Source organism: Syngnathus floridae, chromosome 16 (genome assembly GCF_059516105.1).
Source record: "Syngnathus floridae isolate MCC-2025c chromosome 16, RoL_Sflo_1.0, whole genome shotgun sequence".
Lineage (NCBI taxonomy): Eukaryota > Metazoa > Chordata > Actinopteri > Syngnathiformes > Syngnathidae > Syngnathus > Syngnathus floridae.
In genome coordinates, this window is record NC_142428.1 from 10528125 (window position 1) to 10550933 (window position 22809).

At 48.0% G+C, this 22809-nt stretch overlaps 1 protein-coding gene across 6 annotated transcripts in view; it reads left to right on the plus strand.

The window, feature by feature from the left end:
* Positions 1-1295: 1295 nt before the first annotated feature.
* The window catches only part of strn3 (striatin, calmodulin binding protein 3), a 30706-nt gene continuing 9192 nt past the window's right edge, over positions 1296-22809 (plus strand). For 2 of the 6 annotated variants that reach the window (XR_015863519.1, XM_088401202.1), the window contains exons 1-8: positions 1296-1794; positions 8618-8721; positions 8808-8881; positions 9096-9174; positions 9241-9390; positions 9462-9597; positions 21732-21889; positions 21968-22007. Coding sequence is in view for 5 of the 6 variants with exons in the window: in XM_088401202.1 (XP_088257328.1) it covers positions 1534-1794; positions 8618-8721; positions 8808-8881; positions 9096-9174; positions 9241-9390; positions 9462-9597; positions 21732-21889; positions 21968-22007 (1002 nt within the window). In the remaining variant the exon portion in view is untranslated. Of the gene's footprint in view, positions 1937-8617; positions 8722-8807; positions 8882-9095; positions 9175-9240; positions 9391-9461; positions 9598-18290; positions 19304-19369; positions 19526-21547; positions 21658-21731; positions 21890-21967; positions 22008-22809 lie in introns of those variants that run through there. The other 4 variants (XM_088401203.1, XM_088401205.1, XM_088401204.1 and 1 more) reach the window with 4 other exon arrangements.

The window sequence follows — 22809 nt, forward strand, 5'->3', positions numbered from 1 at the left end:
TGAACTGCCTTCCCGTGCATCAACGGATCAGTCAATGAACATGTAGCGTCTCCTGGCGTGAACTATGTAAGCCAGAATGTAGATTTATGATTTACTTATCGTAGTTTTTAAATAACGTGTATGCATATATACGCCTAAATATTATCCAATATATCTACTGCAATTTCATATTAGATTGCTGGTTTGAAATCTACTTTTATTATTATTATTATTATTATTATTATTATTATTATTATTATTATTATTATTATTTATGATAAACATTTATGTTAAAACTTATCTGGTGTTTTATTCCTTGTTTTTATAGTCGCCAATTAAAACATAAAAATCAGACATTTGGTTAACTGCTTTATATAACAATATGTATATGTGTTTTACGTTGTTATACGAGTTATGTACTCTTAAATAACAAATGCTATGTTATGTCGGCATAACGTTTTTTTTTCCAACCTTTTATTCAAACACAAACACATTCGGTATAATAACACCATCAACTATAAGCCAACAAATACAAGATTAAAACATAAATGTTGACATAACGTGTGTCGGCTGGCATAGCAGCAATGGTGTCTGTCACTCATTCGTGAATCTGCGCGAACGACCAATCAGCAGCGATAGATGGAGGCGGGATTTTACGAGTCAGGGACGTAATTGCCCGTTCACGAACGAGTCAGTGACGCAACTGCCCGTTCACGACCGGGTGAGAGACTGTTGCCAACGGATCAGTGCGTAGGTTTTGTATTATAGAAAGACATGTGTGAATTACCCGAGCCAATTATTATCATATATAATTAAAAAAATGTGTGTGTGTGTGTGTGTGTGTGTGTGTTGGGGGGGGGGGGGGGGGTAGTTGTATTTGTTGTGTATGGGTTGTTTCCACGAGATGTTCTAAAAAAAAAAACTGTGTGAGGGGTTCGTTGAACGATTTGTTTGAACAAATCTTTTGTTAACTGATTCTAAAGATTCCGTTCACTTAAAAGAACTGGAATGCACATCACTACCCAGCTCGCTCTGTAGTGGTGCGTTCATGGCAAAAAGTAGGAAATTTGGCTCTCATGTTGATCGCCGAACGGTGAACTAACCTTCCACACTAAAATTATTAAAAATAAAAGAGACGTGAAAGATCAAAAGGGCACATTTAATGGTACATCATAATCCACTATGAAAAAAACTTTGGCAGTAAAAGTAAAAATCATCGTTAAAATAAAAATGAGGTCTTGGCATGGTCGTTGGCACCGTGATAGCCATTTTTGTTTGTGTCCATGAAAGCGGCTCGGTGGTAGTTCTGTTCCCGGCATGCACCGCGGCAAGCCTCTCTCCGGCCTCCTCCGCTACGAGATCCCTCTGTAATGGCGACCGGTTAGCTCTCCTCAGTAAGCTGCTCCGTCATCAGCCACATTCACCTCATCCCAGTCCTCCTGGGTCGGGTGGAGGGGTGGGCAGCGAGTCGAGCCGGGGTGGAACCACGGGATCGAGCCGGACACGCAGCGGGGGTTTTCCTTCTCTTGCGGACACTTTCCTTACAAGCCCGACATGGACGAGCACCCCGAAGGAGCCACAACCGGAATTCAGCAGCAGCCGCAGCAGCAGCAGCAGGTCCAGCCGGGGGGGAACGGAGGAGCTCACCCAGGCGTCGGCGGCGGGACGGCGCTGGGACCGCCGCAGACCGACGACTTGCCGCGGCCTCAGCAGCAACAGTACACCATCGCGGGCATCCTGCACTACATCCAGCACGAGTGGGCCCGCTTCGAGATGGAGCGGGCCCACTGGGAGGTGGAGCGGGCCGAGCTGCAGGTGAGCCGCGCTGGGGCGGATGGAAGGTAGACGCGACCACTGGCCGGGGCGCCGTTGACGTCCATTCAAGGGAGATCATGTCAACATCTTGGACTAATAATAGCAGTGACACTACTCTCACTAATGTGACAACACTCACAAAGTAGGTCAACGACTATTTTAGCCTTTGTCAATACATGATACTTTTTTATCAATTGGATGTGTGCTTTTTATTGAATCTAGATAGTGAGTGACAGTCAGGCCATGAGTAACAACAGTGTCGACTTGTGCGGCGTATTTAACAAAAAAGAGGGTGGGCAAGGGGGTTCTATAGATCCATCAACTTTCAAGACCACCTATCTTAAACATCTCACCATGAATGCAAATCAAAGTGATTTTTCTAAAACGAAACCTTTGCTTGAGGGCCAAAGCCAATCTAATGTGCTACGCGCTGGATCATCGTTAGCTTGGACGAGATTAGCCGCATTAGCCTCTTGCTTGCACCTAAACTTAAATGCGTCCAAAAATTCAATTTGTACGTCTTGACGTTGTCCGTGCGCGTCGAAGTTTGACTCCCAAACAATTAGAGTCGAATATCGTGGAGGAATGTCCTCGAATTTGTACATTCTAAATTGTTTTGGTTCATCATTCTGGCTCCGAGCTACCTTAGCCTTGCCGCTGAACGAGGAATGGCTGGGCCTGCATGACACCACATACGCGTCATTACACACTTTTGTCGTATGATTTATTTGAATGGCAATATCAATTACGACGTTCCTAAAAGCCTACTGTACCGTTTTTTGTCAGTGACTCTCATATTGCATAGGAATGCTTTGGTTCACAGTAATGAGATTATTTTAATTTACAGGACTGAATTTTAAAAGTTTTCTGAAAATCTCTGTCGTGAATAGGTAATCAAATCATTGATTTGTCATTCCATACTCACCTGGCAAGCACTCTGTATTGTTGATGTTGTTCTTATTGGTTTCAAGACCATGGACAATATGGGTGACTTTCACGCTGAAATGATTAATCAAGTTAGAGCCAATGCCGCTGACAGAGGTCTAACTCAGTAAATGCCCGTGTTGGAGATCACTGACTAATTCCTGGCCTGGCCCTAAATTACCGTTTGACAATATTTCAATTATCGCATAATCTTTAAGAGGGGCGCAACGAGTGGGTGGAGCCACCACGTAACCCCACGCACACAAACTCACCTCTCGATAAAATAGATGGTGGCGAAGCACCTGCGTGAAGCTGGCCCCCCACCCCACGCAAAATTAAAGGGCTAGAGACATCCCTTTTTTTTTTTCTCAATTAGAACGGAATTTGATAGAATGTATAAAGTGAACACATTTGCCGCATTGGAAATTAAAAATGGACACCGATTACTAAGAATAAAGCTGAAATGAAATGCCAGTTTATCGATCGGGTCCCGCACGAAGCCAAACTGGCAGCGCCATTACTGTGACGTCACAAGTTGTACATCTGGATGTCAACAAACCCAAACAACATGGCAGATGATAGCGACAGCTCCGTTTCTAGCGGCAATATTAGCATCATTTTATCCGATTCAGAAACCTCTTTTGACGCAGAATATGATGAATCTAGCAGTTCACTTGGGCTGAGCTGAGCACATTTTCTGAATTGTGCCCCTCCCGTCACTCTGGTTAGGTTGGCATAGTAAAAAGTGCTCTTGGGGACTTTAGAGTGCCGAGTTGATCTCGGCACATGAAGACATGACCACCTGCAACGTTTGGTTTAGGTTTTATAAGTATTTTTAATTTTATTGCTTAAATCGCATTTTCTCGACGAGCTGAGCACGTTTTCTGAATTGTGCCCCTCCCGTCACGCTTCGACATACTTTTCAAAGTCAGTCTCAAAGTCTCCTTTATTGTCAATTCCTCCACATGTCAAGACACACAAAGAGATCGAAATTACGTTTCTCACTATCCCAGGGTGACAAGACAGCGTTCACAACGCACATACAAGTAAACAACACAGGAAAAATAAAACAGGAAGATGAACAATAAGAGTGATAGCACGCTAGCCGCTCCCGATGCACAGCAGAGTCCGGAAAGATAAGACAGAGTTCACAACGCACATACAAGTAAACAACACAGGAAATATAAAACAAGAAGATGAACAATAAGAGTGATAGCACGCTAGCCGCTCCCGATGGACAGCAGAGTCCGGAAAGATGACAGTCAACCAGGCCACTGTGAACACGAGCACACAGCAGGCACGCACTGTCCGGTTCGTGGATCCTATCAGGCGAACTCAACCCATCTTGTCGTCCCGCGAACGAACGTACGCCAGGATAATGGAAGGCACGGCGAGGCGAGCTGGGTTGGCCGCAAACCTGGCCCGACGTCTCCGCGCTGGCCCCTCTTCTCTTTTTGTTTACATTCACTGAAGCTAAACGCGTACAACTTGAGACGTCATGAGACGTCACTTCCGGCTGGCGGCTCGGTGCAGTCAAACTCGTCTGTGCGGCAAATTTAAATTACATTTTTCAGAGCAACAGATTCCTTTTCGTTGTTTCGAGCGTCAATTTATATTTATAAGCCCATAAGCTAACTAAAACCGATTTATACATATACCGGTGTCTCTAGCCCTTTAAAGGAAAATAGTCTGTTTCGTTTGTGCAGCAAAAATTTTCGTTTGTGCTGCTATGGTTTTTTAGTTATGAAAGATTATTTTATAGGTCATCCAGAGTTCATCCAGCCCCCCATCTGCTCAAAATGAACCCAAAATGGTACCGTTCATTTGTACTTCGTTAGTGCTGGTTTGTGCCGCAAAAACCTTCGTTTGTGCTGCTTCGGTTTCGTAGATATTACACATTTATTTTATAGCGATGATGTCACCCAGCCCCCCATTTTCCTAAATGTGTAATATCTAGGAAACCGTAGCAGCACAAACGAAAATCTTTGCTGCACAAACCAGCACAAACGAAGCACTAACGAACGGTACCATTTTGGGTCCATTTGGAGGAAAATAGGGGGCTGGGTGACGTCATCACTATAAAATAAATGTGTAATATCTACGAAACGGAAGCTGCACATACGAAAAGTTTTGCTGCACAAACCAGCACAAACGAAGCACAAACGAACGGTACCATTTTGGGTCCATTTGGAGTAAAATGGGGGGCTGGGTGATGTCATCGCTATAAAATGTAATGTCTACGAAACGGAAGCAGCTCAAACAAAAAATTTTGCAGCACAAACGAAGCGCAAACGAACGGTACCATTTTAGGTTCATTTGGAGCAGATTGGGGGCTGAGTGAACTCTGGATGACCTATAAAATAATCTTTCATAACTAAAAAACCATAGCAGCACAAACGAAAATTTTTGCTGCACAAACGAAGCACAAACAAACGGTACCATTTTGGGTCCATTTGGAGTAAAATGGGGGGCTGGGTGACATCATCGCTATAAAATAAACGAGTAATATCTACGAAATGGAAGCAGCACAAATGAAAATTTTTGCTGCACAAACCAGCACAAACGAAGCACAAACGAACGGTACCATTTTGGGTCCATTTGGAGTAAAATGGGGGTCTGGGTGACGTCATCGCTATAAAATAAATGTGTAATATCTACGAAACCGAAGCAGCACAAATGAAGGTTTTTGTGGCACAAACCAGCACTAACGAAGCACAAACGAACTGTACCATTTTGGGTTCATTTTGATCAGATGGGGGGTGAACTCTGGATGACCTATAAAATAATCTCCATCCATCCATCTTCTTCCGCTTATCCGGGTTCGGGTCGCGGGGGCAGCAGCTTTAGGAGGGACTCCCAGACTTCCCTCTCCCCAGCCACTTCATCCAGCTCATCCCAGGGGATCCCAAGGCGTTCCCAGGCCAGCTGAGAGACATAGTCTCTCCAGCGCGTCCTGGGTCGTCCCCGGGGTCTCCTACCGGTGGGACATGCCCGGAACACCTCCCCAGGGAGGCGTCCAGGAGGTATCCTGATAAGATGCCCGACCCACCTCATCTGGCTCCTCTCAACGTGGAGGAGTAGCGACTCTACTCCGAGTCTCTCCCGGATGACCGCGCTTCTCACCCTATCTCTAAGGGAGAGCCCGGACATCCTGCGGAGAAAACTCATTTCGGCCGCTTGTATCCGAGATCTCGTTCTTTCGGTCACGACCAATAGCTCGTGACCATAGGTGAGGGTAGGAGCGTAAATCGACCGGTAAATTGAGAGCTTTGCCTTTTGGCTCAGCTCTCTCTTCACCACAACGGACCGGTACAGGGTCCGCATTACTGCCGACGCTGCACCGATCCGCCTGTCGATCTCACGCTCCATCCGCCCCTCACTCGTGAACAAGACTCCAAGATACTTGAACTCCTCCACTTGGGGCAGGATCTCATCCCCGATCCGGGGAAGGCATTCCACCCTTTTCCGATCGAGAACCATGGACTCGGATTTGGAGGTGCTGACCCTCATCCCGACCGCTTCACACTCGGCTGCGAACCGTTCCAGCGAGAGCTGGAGATCACGACCTGAAGAAGCCAACAGCACCACGTCATCTGCAAAAAGCAGAGACGCGATGCTGAGGTCCCCAAACCGGACCCCCTCAACGCCTCGGCTGCGCCTAGAAATTCTGTCCATAAAAATTATGAACAGAATCGGTGACAAAGGGCAGCCTTGGCTGGGAACGAATCCGACTTACTGCCGGAAATGCGGACCAGACTCTGGCATCGGTGATACAGGGACCGAACCGCCCTTATCAGTTGGCTCGGCACCCCGTACTTCCGAAGCACCCTCCACAGAACCTCCCGAGGGACACGGTCGAACGCCTTCTCCAAATCCACAAAACACATGTGGACTGGTTGGGCGAACTCCCATGCACCCTCGAGGATCCTGCCGAGGGTGTAGAGCTGGTCCACTGTTCCACGGCCAGGACGAAAGCCACACTGCTCCTCCTGAATCCGAGGTTCGACCTCCCGACGGACCCTCCTCTCCAGCACCCCTGAATAGACCTTACCAGGGAGGCTGAAGAGTGTGATTCCCCTGTAATTGGAACACACCCTCCGGTCCCCCTTCTTAAAGAGGGGAACCACCACCCCAGTCTGCCAATCCAAAGGTACTGTCCCCGATGTCCACGCAACGTTGTAGAGGCGTGTCAGCCATGACAGCCCCACAACATCCAGAGCCTTTAAGAACTCCGGGCGGATCTCATCCACCCCCGGGGCCTTGCCACCGATGAGTTTTTTAACTACCTCAGTGACTTCGACCCCAGAGATTGGAGAATCCGCCTCAGAGTCTCCAGGCCCTGCTTCCTCAATGGAAGGCGTGTAGGCGGAATTGAGGAGGTCTTCGAAGTATTCTCCCCACCGACTCACGACGTCCCGAGTCGAGGTCAACAGCACGCCATCCCCACTGTAAACAGTGTTGAAGTCGCACTGCTTCCCCCTCCTGAGACGCCGGATGGTGGACCAGAATTTCCTCGAAGCCGTCCGAAAGTCATTCTCCATGGCCTCACCAAACTCCTCCCACGCCCGGGTTTTTGCCTCAGCAACCGCCGAAGCCGCGTTCCGCTTGGCCATCCAGTACCTGTCAGCTGCCTCCGGAGTCCCGCAGGCCAAAACGGCCTGATAGGACTCCTTCTTCAGCTTGACGGCATCCCTTACCGCCGGTGTCCACCAGCGGGTTCGGGGATTGCCGCCACGACAGGCACCAACGACCTTACGGCCACAGCTCCGGTCGGCCGCCTCAGCAATGGAGGCGCGGAACATGGTCCACTCAGACTCAATGTCCCCCGCCTCCCCCAGGACATGGGAAAAGCTCTGCCGGAGGTGGGAGTTGAAGCTCTTCCTGACAGGAGATTCTGCCAGACGTTCCCAGCAGACCCTCACAGAGCGTTTGGGTCTGCCAGGTCGGACCGGCATCTTCCCCCACCATCGGAGCCAACCCACCACCAGGTGGTGATCAGTTGACAGCTCCGCCCCTCTCTTCACCCGAGTGTCCAAAACATGCGGCCGCAAATCCGATGACACGACTACAAAGTCGATCATCGAACTGCGGCCTAGGGTGTCCTGGTGCCAAGTGCACACATGGACACCCTCATGTTTGAACATGGTGTTCATTATTGAAAATCCGTGTCGAGCACCGAAGTCCAACAATAGAACACCGCTCGGGTTCAGATCAGGGGGGGCCGTTCCTCCCAATCACGCCCTTCCAGGTCTCACTGTCATCTTTCATAACTAAAAAACCATAGCAGCACAAACAATTTTTTTTGCTGCACAAACGAAGCACACATGAAACAGACTATTTTCCTTAAATTTTGCGTGGGGTGGGGGGCCACCTTCACGCAGGTTGGCGAAGCGCCCTGTGTGTATTCCCTGTTGCCATGGCAATGGCACAACTCTGATGTGCCTCTTGATGCACCTGTTGCTATGGACAACTCTGTGTGTGTTTATAAATATCAACCAATAGTGTCATCTTTCAGGACCAGCTGCTGTTAGAGATTTGCTCACTCCAACTTATTTTGCAAGAACCACACGAGAGACAAGCAAGTCCTTTTAGACACCTGCAGGTGGAGAGCTCACACGTTGAAGGAGTGAAGTCTAAAACTCTCCCTCCTGCAAGGGCATATTTATTAAGAGAAACAGAGTGGGGGTAAGAGTAGGCTGAATAGGAAGCCCTTGTGCTCGAGTCAAAACATATCAGGGGGTGTTTTACGACCTTGTATAGGATGGGACAGCTATCTTATTTATTACCGGTTGCATTCCAACATAATCATACGATAAGGATAATCTGAAAACCCCTAACAGCTGCTGTCACTCTGACGCGTGTGTGTGTGTGTGTGTTTGTATTTTTGTTTTTTGGTCAGGCGAGGATAGCGTTCCTCCAGGGAGAGAGGAAAGGTCAGGAGAACTTGAAGAATGACCTGGTCAGAAGAATCAAGATGTTGGAGTATGCTCTCAAGCAAGAGAGGTGCGTGCGTGCGTAATTAGCCCGAGTAGCAAAGCTTTGGAAATGCATTGTGTGTAACTGTGTGCGTGCACATTGGCGTTCCACAGGGCCAAGTATCACAAGTTGAAATATGGAACAGAGTTGAATCAAGGCGACTTGAAGATGCCCAGCTTTGAGTCAGGTGACATTGCTCTGCCCTGCCCCCTTGCTTTCTGGTTGTCCTGGTTACATTGCCTCGCCTGCCGATGTTAGCGCTGTTCTGTTTTATGTGTGTATCTGCATGCGGTCTGTTTTGTCCCCTTGTGTATTTGTGTGCATTTGTTGTCGATATGTCTGTATGCCAGTAATCGTGCGTGTATCTGAGTGTATCTAAGCGCGTGTCTGTCGTGTTCCAGACGCCAAAGACTCAGAAGTCTCGGCGCTGTCCACCAACAGTCAGCTGACGTGGAAACAAGGAAGACAGCTGCTGAGACAGTAAGAGGACATCATGGTGACTTCATCAGGCAGTGGCAGGAAGTGCTCACGTGTGTGTGTGCGTAGGTATCTTCAGGAAGTGGGCTATACGGACACCATCTTGGACGTGCGCACGCAGCGTGTGCGCTCGCTGCTGGGCTTGTCGACGCCAGAGCAGAACGGGTCGGTGGAGAAGAAGAATCTGCAGCAGTTTATCAACGGCAAGGATGGCAAACGGTAACCGTGGCGGTGACGACGAGATGACGTGGCCATGATGATGAGGACACTCTGTGTATTTGCGTGCGCAGGAGTCCAGGTGACGTTCTGGAGACATTCAACTTTCTGGAGAACGCCGAGGACAGCGACGAAGACGACGATGAGGACGGAGAGCTCATGGATGACATTGGCAATGATGTCAGACATCACAGGAAACACAAAAACAAGGTCAGTAACACGTCATCTTCCTCCTGGTCTTCATCTCCTTCCTCTATGTCCTCCTTTATTAGTGTGAAGGCGAAGGCCTTCACAATTATGTTATTCTACACCAGGGCTGCCTAAACATTTTCAGCTCGTGAACTACTTTTGAAATCACCAAGTCACAAAGACACCGGAATTGCCGGACTATAAACCGCACCCGATTATAAGCCGCACCAGCTAAAATTCAGGGATATTTCAGTTTTTTTCTTACATAAGCCGGACTATAAGCCACACGTGCGCACGAGTTTTTTTACAAAGAAAGACAGTACATAGAAAGCCTTTTTAACGTTTTAATAACATACTTGAACATGTCTTTCTAAACATTGCCTGTGACGCAGCAGTAGTACCGCAGCAACGCGGAAGTGTGCACGTGAGTTATTAGCAAAGAAAGACTGGACACAGAAAGTTTTTTTAAAGCTTTAATAACATACCTTGATAGAGATTCGCTCACTCCAACTTATTTTGCAAGAACCACACGGGAGACAAGTAAGTCCTTTTAGACACCTGCAGGTGGAGAGTCCATTCATCGCTGTGCGTACAGCGATGTTCGAATAGAGGTCTGACTCTCGGCTCCTGCAAGAGCATTTTTATTAAGAGAAACAGGGTGGGGGTAAGAGTGGACTGAATAGAGAAAGCCCTTGACCTCTAGTCAAATCATAGCAAGGGGTGTTTTACAACTTTGTGTAGGATGGGACAAGCTAGGTTATTAATCACAGGTTGCATTCCAACATAAGCATAAAACTAATCTAGATAGGTTATTTATTACAGGTTGCATTCCAACATAATCATACGATAAAGATAACCTGGAAAACCCTGACAAACCTTAACATTTCTTTCCAAACACTGCCTGTGACGCGGCAGTAATACCGCAGCAACACGGAAGTAACACAGCAAAGTCACTGAGACGCGGCGGTAACACAGCAGCAACACAGCAGCAACACGGTAGCACAGCACTAACATACCGTAAAAGTAAAAAAAGAGCCGTCTTCATCTTCCTCCTGTGCACTGAAACCATCGAAGTCTTCCTCCTTAGTGTCCGATTGGAATAGCGTTAGATATCCTTCGCCTCACACTTTCTCAGTCTCTCTTTCGTTGTCGCTTTTATGCATTTCTTCGAGTGTGATGAGGGTCTGTTCATGCTAATCTTATTCATGCACGAAGTGCTAAATTACATTAAACTAGCGAGCGACACGTATAGCTTAAAAGCGGCATCATATGCAATTCTTTTGTCCCCCATAATGACGGTTTGTGTATAAAAGCTTCCTTTCAGTAATGTCCGTCTTGATCTCGTTCTGTCTCTTCTTTGTGTGAGTGCGGGTGTGTACGTGATGTGCGAGACGATCAAAACACAAACTAGCACGTCTTCTTCGGCGCATTATCTCTTCTTCGTCTGTCTCGCTCTTGCTTCCTGCTAGAGCGCCCCCTAGAGACCGGAGGCCGTAAAAATCCATAAGTACGCTCCAGAGTAGACACAACATAATGTCATCAACATCAACTGCCTTTTGTCTTAAAAGCGGCATCATATGCATTTCTTTTGTCCCCCATGATGACGGTTTGTGTATAAAGGCTTCCTTTCAGTAATGTCCGTCTTGATCGCGTTCTGCGTGATGCGCGAAATGTAAACACAAACTAGCACGTCTTCTTCGGCGCATTATTTCTTCTTTGCCTGTCTCGCTCTTGTTTCCTGCTTAGAGCGCCCCCTGGAGGCCGGAGGCCGTAAAAATCCATAAGTACGCCGCACCGCCGTTTAAGGTTCAAAGTAACCGTCTGAATAAAATGCATTAAAAGTTCACATTCATTACAACTTGTTTTTGGTGAGCAAAATGTCAGAAGAATTGAACTCAAATGCTGATTGATTGGGTTTTAATACAATGCAGATGGTCCAAACAGCGCCACTGCTTTGTGTAATCTCTGAGTCACATGGCAGAGTAAGAGAAAGGGTTTAGAGCACAGGTGTCAAACTCAAGGCCCGCCACATCATTCTATGTGGCCCACGAAGACAAATTGTGCATCAAATTCGTGTGTCATTACTAGAATTGCAAATTGTCTTCACTTTTAATATCTTTTTTTTTTAAATATTTGACCAGTTTTTACTCGTCTGATTTGAAAACGAGTTATTTGTCAGTTTGTGTTGTAGCTTTTACTGTATATAATAGTGTTAAGAGTAAAAGTGATCAAGTCATCACAAAAATCCTGAAAAAAATCTTATATAAGCCGCACCTGACTATAAGCCGCAGGGTCCAAAATTTTGGAAAAAAGTCGCAGCTTATAGTCCGGAACACACACACTACCGTTCAAAAGTTTGGGGTCACATTGAAATTTCCTTATTTTTGAAGGAAAAGCACTGTACTTTTCAATGAAGATCATTTTAAACTAGTCTTAACTTTAAAGAAATACACTCTATACATTGCTAATGTGGTAAATGACTATTCTAGCTGCAAATGTCTGGTTTTTGGTGCAATATCTACATAGGTGTATAGAGGCCCATTTCCAGCAACTATCACTCCAGTGTTCTCATGGTACAATGTGTTTGCTCATTGGCTAATGACTTTAAAGTGAGCCGGAAGAGCCCCAAATAAACCGGAAGTGGCATAAATAAAACCGGAAGTGCGCCAAATAAACCGGAAGTGGCCTAATTTAAAGTGAAAGTGCCCTTAATCAAACCGGAAAGTAAGTAAACTAAACTGGAAGTGACACAAATAAACCGGAAGTGGCCGGAATTAAACCGGAAGTGCCCAAATAAACCGGAAGTGACCTTTTTAAACTGGAAGTGACCCCAAAAAAGACGTAAGTGACCTCAGCTAAACCAGAAGTGACCTAAATTAAACCGTAAGTGCCCCAAATAAACCGGAAGTAACCTCAACTAAACCAAAGGGACTCCAAACAAACAGGAATTGCCCCAAATAAACCGGAAGTGACCTTTTTGAACCAGAAGTTACCCCAATTAAACCGGAAATGACCTTAGCTAAACCGAAAGTGCACTAAATTAAACCGGAAGTGCCCGATATAAACCGAAGTGACCTTATTTAAACAAGTGCTCTAAATGAAACTAGAAGTGACCTAAAGTGAACCTCTCGAACCTCTAGTTTTTGTTTGTTTCCAAATTTCAAAAATTTTTGGCGCAATCTTTTTTAAAAATTTCCATTCATTCTCTGAGGCATTCAACATTTGCTCTAACTTCTAAATTTTTTAACCGATTCAACCCATTCCAACTTTCAACTGTTCATCTTTTTCCTACCTATTCCACAGCACTTACCAAAAGTTCAATATTTTCAATTTTGAAATTTACGCCAAATTCTCAAAACTTTCATTTTCAACTCTAATTTCTACATTTTTCAACCGATCCAACCCGTTCCAACTTTCAACCATTCATCTTTTGCCTACCTATTCCACAATTTCCCAGTTCCCAAAAATTCCACATTTTCAAATTTGAAATTCACGCCAAATACTCCAAAATTTCATTTTTCCCCTCTAATTTCTACATTTTTCCACCGATTCAACCTCTTCCCACTTTCAACTGTTCATCTTTTGCCTACCTATTCCACAACTTCCCACTTACAAAAAATCCCAAATTTTCTATTTTGAAATTCACGCTGTTGTGTGTTGTGCGGGGATGTCCAAAGTTGAGGCAGGAAAAACAAAGATGTGGAGTGTAGCGTTGGTCCTTTATTGGCAAGATCTTGGGTTGTTCAATGGCAGTCAGTACACAATGGCAAGGCAGCACATCAACAACAACGTCCGTCTCCAGGTCAGCTTGTTTTATACTGTCCGGAAAGGCGGGAACTTGTCACATGACCATTTGGTATCTGTGAGTGGGTGTGGGTGTGTTCCTTTGTGTGTCTTGCATTAGTGTTCTGATAGAGCAGTTATGTTTATATAAACTAAGGAAAAGAATTGCATAATGCAAACATTAAAACCTCCATGAGATTTTAAGCAGGCACTTACAACAATCAGACGGACATAGAAGAGTATACTGACTCTGTTTCCTCTTACATCACGAACTGCATTGATGATGTGACCCACACAAAATACATCGTCACTCGGGCTAACTGGAAGCCATGGCTGACAGGGGCTGTCCTCAGGCTGCTGAGGGCCAGAGACAAAGCCTTCAGAGCTGGGGATGAGGCTGGCTTGAGAACACAAGGGCCAACCTGTCCCGGCGCATCAAGGAAGCGAAAAAGGCATTCTCTTGCAAGGTTACCGCCCACTTCAAAGATAGCAGGGACGCAAGGGGCCTATGGCAAGGCATTCAGACCATCACGGACTACAAGCCCGCGCCGCAGAGCTGTGAGGGCAACATCCCTCTGCTCAACAATCTGAACCGCTTCTTTGCTCGCTTCGACGCTCAGAACAGCACTTGCCCGCTGAAGACCCCTCCACACGAGCAGCCTCTGTGCCTCTCTGCCAATAGCATGACGAGGACGCTTGCCGCTATCAACACTCGTAAGGCGGCGGGCCCAGACAACATCCCAGGTCGAGCGCTGAAGGACTGCGCTGAGGAGCTGATCTTCACGGACATCCTTAACATTTCCCTGCAGCAGGCCATTGTGCCATCATGTTTCAAGGCTGCCACCATCATACCTGTGCCAAAGAAACCTGCTCCATCTTGCTTCAATGACTACCGCCCCGTGGCACTGACACCCATCATCATGAAGTGCTTTGAGCGGATTGTCATGGAGCACATCAGATCCATTTCCCCCCCCACCATAGACCCCTTCCAGTTTGCGTACTGAGCCAAACGGTCCTCTGAGGAGGTCATCTGCTCTACCCTCCACTCAGCCCTCACCCACCTGAAGAGAAAGGACTCATATGTGAGATTGCTGTTTGTGGACTTCAGTTCTGCATTAAACACCATTGTACCACAGCGACTCATCTGCAAACTCAACAAGCTGGGCCTCAGTACCTACCTCTGCAACTGGCTGCTGGACTTCCTCTGTCAGAGGCCTCAGGTAGTACGTGTTGGTGACAATATCTCCAGCAGCATCACGCTGAGCACGGGTGCCCCCCAAGGCTGCGTGCTCAGTCCGCTGCTCTTCACCCTGCTGACACATGACTGTACTGCAACCGACAGCAGAAACCGAGTGCTGAAATATGAAAGAATAAAGTAAAGTAAAATAAATAAAGAAATCACTAGTATTGTTGGTCTCCCTTTTTTGCAAGTGCATCATGGTCTGGAATAAAATTTGTCGTGGTAATTCTTAGGATAGAGCCGAGGTGTCGGTCCGTTATCCTTGATCTGTGACGGGCTTTGTTGACATTCATGTGGCTGAACGTCTGCTTACACACGTAGGTCGAGCCAAATTGTCCACTCTTTTTTTTAAACACTCGGCACTCAGTGTCCACAGTTCTTTTCCTCGGGCCACTCATTTTAATGGAAGGATTCCAGGGGAAGGTTAGTGGGTGGCATTAGCGTAAAACTGTATCTGAAAGCTCAGCGCGCGAATTACGAGAATGCTGACGTTACAGCCCACACTTAAAATTCGGCACTGATGGAAATAGAGCGCGGAGTGCGCCGGGTCAGTACTACTTAGTACGTACACGCACTTATGACTGTGCACCGAGCTTTCTGACACGCCTTCCGGGAGTAAATGCGCGGACGGGCGCTTCCCCATCTATTGGGTAAACATGGTAATTGCAGGGAAAATGACCCAAAAAAAAGTTTAATAATACAATTTATTCAGGTTTGGCGGGCCGGATTAAACGGCCCCGTGGGCCGGATGTGTAGTTTGCCCATGTCTGTCCTAGACCATCGCGCCGCTCGTTGGTCCCATCCGTAAGAATTGGCAGGCCAGTCCGAAGCGGCAAACATTGACCTCCAAGAGGACTCCCGCCACCCCAATCCGACCACATCACCATACCAGTCATAATCAGCCCACGCAACCCCTCTGAACCTGCCCAAAGACAAAAAGGTTCACAGGAATGAACGTAACTCACGAACCTCGTTGAATCACAACACAAATAGGTACTGGCAGTGGAGCGCCGGACAGACATGCCGACGTCACACGGGTCAGGCAGCTCGACCCTTCTGGCCCCCACCACAGACTGTCCCGACCTGCTACCAAAACCCCGGTCGCCCCCAGACCTGTATCGTGCCGGTACTCCAGGATCAGAAAACACCACCACCTCAGCCTATATCAGGGTCGGGAATATAGCAGTGGTCATGAGCAGGCAAGCCTCAGCACCAGCGGAGGCGTTACTAGGGGGTGTGCCGGTGTCATGCATCAATTCAAAGGGAAGTTGTGAATTTTTCCATACTAGGGGCGCAATGACAAAGAGAGCAAGAGCACAAAAAACTAAGAAAGTAAATGATAGGGGACGGGTTGGGGGGCCATGTAGGATGATACCTGATTAAAACAACAAACAATGACAGCAATACTTCACTTCAAAGAGGAGGTCTTGCCCCAATACTTGAGTTCAATTTGAGTGTGTGAGTGAAAAACCTGCGGCAAGATGTTATCGAGCAGGAACACGTCACATGTTATCGTGCAGGAACACGTCTCACATGGTCCCTCTGCCTTAGGCGACCAGAATGCTATCAATAACAACAGTTCAAGACAAAAATTGTTCGCGATTGTTCAGCCGTTGGGGGCTTGGCACGCCCACTGGTGGAGGGTGAGCACAATTCTCACCCCCTTTGCAGCTCTGCTCCGTCCAGAGAGAACCTGAAATCGTCCGCAGCGCGGTCCTTGTCTTCATTGGCTCAGGGTAGACTACCTGGCCACCAATGGGGAAGAGGATTGTTCTGCCTCTGTGCTGAATTGGGGGCGCTGTCGATGGCGGATCCGGACCCTTGCTGGAGCCTTCCACAGGGGCGCACAGGGACAGATGATACCAAGTATCTCCTTTGCCGGCCAGCCGGACGGCATGTGAGGTGCACTCCACCACTTTATAAGGACCAGTCCACCTTGGCTCCGTCCACCTCCTTTTCAGGACCTTCAGCTGGACCCATGGAGTTATCTGGATCTCGGCCGTCACTTCTGGGTCTGCTGCTGTCTGTTCTGCAAATCTGGAACCATAGAACTGGACAATGTGTGCGAGAGCGCTTACCGCTCTCTGAATCCGCCACCGGAAGGGTCGAAGCCGGTCCCGAAAACAGCATCCGTTCTGTAACTCAAAAGGGGTGTGCCCAGTTCGGGCGTTCACTGACATACGCACACACATCAATGCCAGAGGGAGTGCCTGAACCCAATTCAGATTGGACCTATCACCTTTTTCAATTTATCTTTCAATGTGTGGTTTATTCTCTCTACTTGGGCTTCGGATTGAGGGTGATAAACTGAACCAAATTTGTGCCTGAGCCCCAACATGCTTTCTACATGCTGGAGGTATTTGTTCTTTAAGTGGGTGCCATTATCTGACTTGACAATGCGTGGGAACCCATGTGTCGGGATGTAATGATTAACCAACCAGCGCGTGACAGTCTTATCTTCTCGCCGGAACGGCTAAGCCTCTGGCCAGCCCGAGTATGCATCAACAATCACCAACAGATATCGGTGTCGGCCCACCCTCTGAACCATATCCGTAAAGTCCATCACCACTCCCTAGCCAGGAAGTGACACCTTCGGGGCATTCCTACCTTCCTGTGGTTTCCAAGTTGGTCTCGTATTGCACATACAGCATACAATTCCTAACTCTTTCGTCCATCACCTCATCTATAAAAGGATGCCACCACCTACTTTACCCACATGTCCCAGCCCATGTGCCTCATCTACATATCAGAGACTTCAACAGCTCCATAGGGGCTTCTGGGATTCTGTTTTTACTCCAAATACCGTCCCCTGTTTTCTGGGCCCCTTTGTTTCCACATACTCACCTCTTCAGGGCTAGCTCGTTTTTGCTGTAACAGCAGTTCGGACACCGACCACCTGGTCTGTCTATCTGATTGGAGTGACACCTGCACCATCTCGCTTTCATCCGGTATTACATACCCTGCGGCCTCCTTTGCGGCTGAGTCCACAGTGGCATTGCCACGCGAAATCATATCTTGTTTGAGTGAATGTCCTTTGCATTTGATAATCGCCACTTTTTTAGGTTTCATCACCGCATCCTTTAGCTGCAGAACATCGGTCAGATATCTTACCGGGGTACCTGATGCGGTGACATACGCGGTTCTTTCCCATTCTGTGAGACCAAAATTTACCGTTGTGACCACGTACGCTGAATCTGTGTAAAGATTTACAATTTTTCCTTTCCATTTCCAATGCGTGAGTCATGGCTAATCAGTTCAGCTCTTTGTGCCGACTCTTGTCCCACAATCGGTTCAGCCCTGATCACTTCAAACTTATTGTTATTCATGTGTCTTACCACTCCGTATGCTGATTGAAGCGACTCTTGGCCTCTAAAACAGCATCCGTCTATGAATAACACTTCTTCCCCATCTGTTATCGGTTCTATGTACAAATGTTCACGAAATCTCCGTGCTTGTCTGTCTCGTTCTACACACACATGCGGTTGACCCTCCCCCAACCATGTGCAGCATTCACCCCTTCATGCGTGTAAATCAAATTCAGTGCAGTAAGTATCTTTTCCAATTTACACTGTCTGCCTGATGACATTGTGAATAATTGGCCGGTGACATACTGTACTACTCCATGTGTTGTCAAAATGTGTTTTTTATGGCCAAGTGTAATGTGTGCAGTCTTTTGCAAAAGTCTTGCCAACGCAGAAGCATAACGCGCACAGGGAGGTTGTTTTTGTTCATAGGGGTCTAGCAGAACGGAGCAAAACATGAGTATTCTTCTATCCCCCTTTGTTTCTGGAAAAGAATAGCGGAAACAGAGCGGACCTTTACAGAAACATCCAAATAAAAGGAAGGGTAAGTCGTACCAGGGAATGGCCATATCAATCGCAGAGGAAAGCGACTGTTTCAGGGCAATGAACAGTTGTTCCGTCTCAGTCGTCCAAGCCAGAGAAGCCTTGAGGTTGCGCATGCCAGCATTCTTGACCAACTGTCGTAACGGAGTGGTAAATTCAGCAAAGTCAGGGATGAAATTACAAGAGTAATTGGCAACACCCAAGAAGCAAAGCATCTCCCGTACAGTTTCCGGTCGGGGATGATTTAGGACAGTAGAGCGATGGGAAGCACTCAACCCTGTGCACCCAGAGGACACCACACGGCCAAGGAAAGAAACAAGCCGGCGAGCAAACTGCAACTTAGATCAGGAAACTTTCAGACTTTGCGACCGCAGGTGCAGTAGAACCGCTTTCGTCGCCTGCAAACAAACATCCTCCGAGGGGGCCGCAAGAAGTATGTCATCCAAATACTGGACAAGCATGACACCAGTAGGAAGGGTCAAGGAGGATAGAACGTCATTGGGGCAAACGAGTGTAGGAGTAGGTCTGACCCTGAAAGGTGGAAGCAAAGATGTGCTGGAGCGACCTATTGAGCGGTAGGCAGAAAAAAGCATTCGCCAAATCAATGCAGGAAAAGAATTTATGGTCTGGAGAGAGCAGCAACAACGCACCAAAAGGGTTGGTCACAGGAAGAAGTGGAGTGAGAACTTGAGCATTTATAGCGAGTAGATCATGAGCCATCGTGAACTTCCCTACTTTCTTTTTCGGAACAGGCAAAATCAGAGTGTTCCAGGCGGGTTCAGAATCCAAGTGAAGGACACCCGATTGGAGGAGAGCGAATATTCTCGGCGACCCCTGCCGCTGCCTCCGGAGAAATATGGTATTGATGCAAACGAACCGGATCTGGGGTGATTTCAAACGTAACTGGAGAGACATTGCGACACAGGCCCACGTCATTCGCGCCTTGCGACCAAAGATCGTCAGGGAGCGTCTCCAACATCTCCTCAGCAAACTCTGAATCCTTTGTCTCCCGGCCATGGTGGCGGAGCAGAAGAACATGTTGCAGAATGGAAGGGACTGGAACAGCCGACAACCTCATGCGGTAAGTATCACAGGATGAAGAATAGGAAAGTTTGGATGACACAGAAACCCAATCGGAAGCACGAGAGGCCTTATACGTCATGGGACCGAGATCCTTTGCCCTGTGTTCCGCTGCCACCATCACCGTAATATGGGGGCTGCATGGAGGAAGCGATGTGTCTAGAGGGTCGCCCATCTTGTACCAGGAAAGTTGATCGTCTGTTAGATCAGTTTGCAAAGCCACCCCAGCGGGCCCTGCCAGTAAATAGGAGTTGTACACCTGCCCTCCACCTGTTGGAATTCCTCTGCATACATCAAATCACCCAACATGTCGTAGTACAAAGTGCAATGAAAGGGGTCAGACGGGGGCAGGTAAAGGCGGCACCAAGGCATCCAAGTGTCTACTTGGCGCACAACTTGTTGCCATGAGTCTGAGGACTCCTCCACCGCTGCGCAGTAGATGTCTGCCACAGCCGCAGACATTCCAGAACATAGCGCAACAGTGCCGCACGCTACGCAGAAGGGGGTAGCGAGTTCAGGGTCCTAACAGCCTGGAGAAAGAAGCTGTTGGCGAGTCTGGTGGTGCGGGAGCGCAGTCCCCAACTGGATCTGCGGAGGGAGACTGAGGGGTCACAAAAGAGTACCGAGGCGTGACAATGCTGCCCTGCGAAGAAGCGTCAAGCGTAATCAATTGACCAAGAGAGGTGGCACCCCCAGATGCCGCCAAGTGGTCAGGCCACCAGGGGGTGCTCACGTAGTTGTCCATCGAGGGCCGGACCTGTGAAGTCCCCCAACGGCGGTCCTCAATAACCGAGCGGGTATGAGCCAGAAGAGAGTTGAGCCCGCCTGTCCCCATGGAGAGGAATATTGTTTACGCAGCCAATAATTTGATCAAGATCCAAAAGTGCATTCGCAGGAGATTCCCCACCCCGCAAACAAGAATTTTTTATGCCCACCACTGTTTCTGTAATGGTCGCCAAAAGATGGTCAAAATGATTGCCTAGCAGAAGGTCACTACCCCGTCGCGGAGGCACCGGAGCAGACGTAAGCGTGGCGCCCCTGGTATTGACGGGAGGGGCCCCAGACTTGTCATCACTGAGAATGGAACAATCTACTTGGCCACCTGTAATTTGCACAATAGGTGCTTGCAACGCCGGGGCTGCGCACGTAGAGGTGGACGCCGCAGGGGAGAAAGGATTGAAGGGTAGGGCGGCGGCACTGACACAAGCAATCTTTCACACTTATCACCAGTGTCAGGTAGCTGCGGATAGCAGCCACTAGATGGAGGCAGTTGAGGAGGAAATGAGCAGCCACCAGAGGGAGTAATCAGAGGAGGAGATGAGCAGCCACCAGGGAGAGTCAGCCGAGAAGAAGAAGGCGCCTTTACCCCCCACCTCCGCAGGCTCACCCGCTAGCGCTAAACCCCCCTCCTTCCCAGGGGCACCAGCACATCCCCTATTCAACCAATATTTGTTACCAGCAGCCAACATCTGCATCCTTACCATAGAGCGCCACGTCTCGATCTTCAGACATCTCTGACGATCCTTCCTACCATGCAACGTAAAAACGTGCTGCTTTACAGCAGTCAATTCCTCCAATCTGGTCACCAACTTAGCTTCAGTCTTTTGCAACAACGCCACCACATCGGTGTCTCTCTCCAGAGGGGAAGTGACCCGACCTCTGAGAGTCTTTTATCCACTCATGCATTTCGCGTCAAACTTCAAGGCGCTTCTTTGGCGAGAAATTCTCCACATGAATCGCCACAGCAGTATCAAATTGAGCCCGCACACACCTATTCGCCCAACGGGAGTGCCTCCAGATCAAACCAATCATCCCTAGATCAAATTCGCCTTCCATATTGTACATATAATCAGAAATCGCACTGTCAATATCCTGCAACAAACGTAACACTATCCACGTATATAGGATATATGGAAAGTAGTGCCAACAGACCAACAGGACTGTTCAGGGCCAATGACCTATTGTTAACTCTGCCCTTTAGCCACAAAACCAACGCCTCAAAAACGCCCCCCCCCCAACACAGGTGCTGCACTACACACGCAAGTACCCAAACTTTTCCACAATCAAACATTAGTCATTCACCCCCTTCACCTTCCAACATCAGTGGAGATAATGGAAGACAAAACAGTCCAGGTGAGACACCACAGGAAACCTTACAGCCCTGTCATAAGCAAATTAGAACAATCACTCCCCTCTCCCACTCACAGTGCAGCAACAATGGAGACAATGGAAGACAGAACGGCACAGGTGGGGCACAAAAGAAGCAAGCTCCTGCAGTCCATTCACAAGCAAAGTACAACAATCGCTCCCCTGTCCCTCTCACAGTGCAGCAACAATGGAGACAATGGAAGACAGAAAGGCACAGGTGAGGCACAAAAGGAGCAGACAATTACAGTCCATTCGCAAGCAAATCACAACAATTGCTCTCTTCTCCACCTCACAGTCCAGCAGCAATGGAGAAAATGGAAAACAGAAAGACCGAGGTGAGGCACAAAAGAGCAGACTCTTACAGCCCCCCTTCCAATCTCAATAGGCACCGGTGCCACGCCCGCACAGAGGCAACAAGAGAGGGGGGGGGAATAAAAAAAATAACAAACAACAAAAGCCAATTCACTTATGTCTGCTGGGAGGTTCACAACGGCTAAACGATCACACACACATTTAAAAAATGCCGGGAGAAAACGCAGCGGCTAAATGAGCACACATGCACATTAAAAAAATGCCGGGAGAAAACGCAGCGGCTAAATCAGCAAACATCCACATTCAAAAAATGCTGGGAGAAAACGCAGCGCCTAAATCAGCACACATCCACATTAAAAAAATGCCGGAAGAAAACGCAGCAGCCAAATGATCACACGTGACAAACCACAAGAGTCGGGTCTCGGAACCTCATCGACGACTGCCAAATGCAAATGCCGGGTACACTCAACGGCCTAAAATACAACAATATCAAATCACAAGACGCAGGTCTCGGAACCACATCGACGACCACCGAAATTTGATATCAAAACAAGACGAAAAACAAGACACACAACATCGCGCGAAACCCACTAAAGCAGCAACTCGTCTCCACACACGACCGGTGTACTTTACCAGAGCAGGTTCATGTACACAAACCCGTTCAATTTACGGCAAAATACGCTAAGCTTCAGCCAAGGCAATGCCACTACGGTGCGGAAGTCCCAGTTTGTGAAGGAAAAATCCTCTTACCTTTTGAAGGTGGGGCCCCGGACCTCCGAACCGGAGCGGCAAGCCTCACCTGAAAGCGGCCAAAACCTGCTCAAC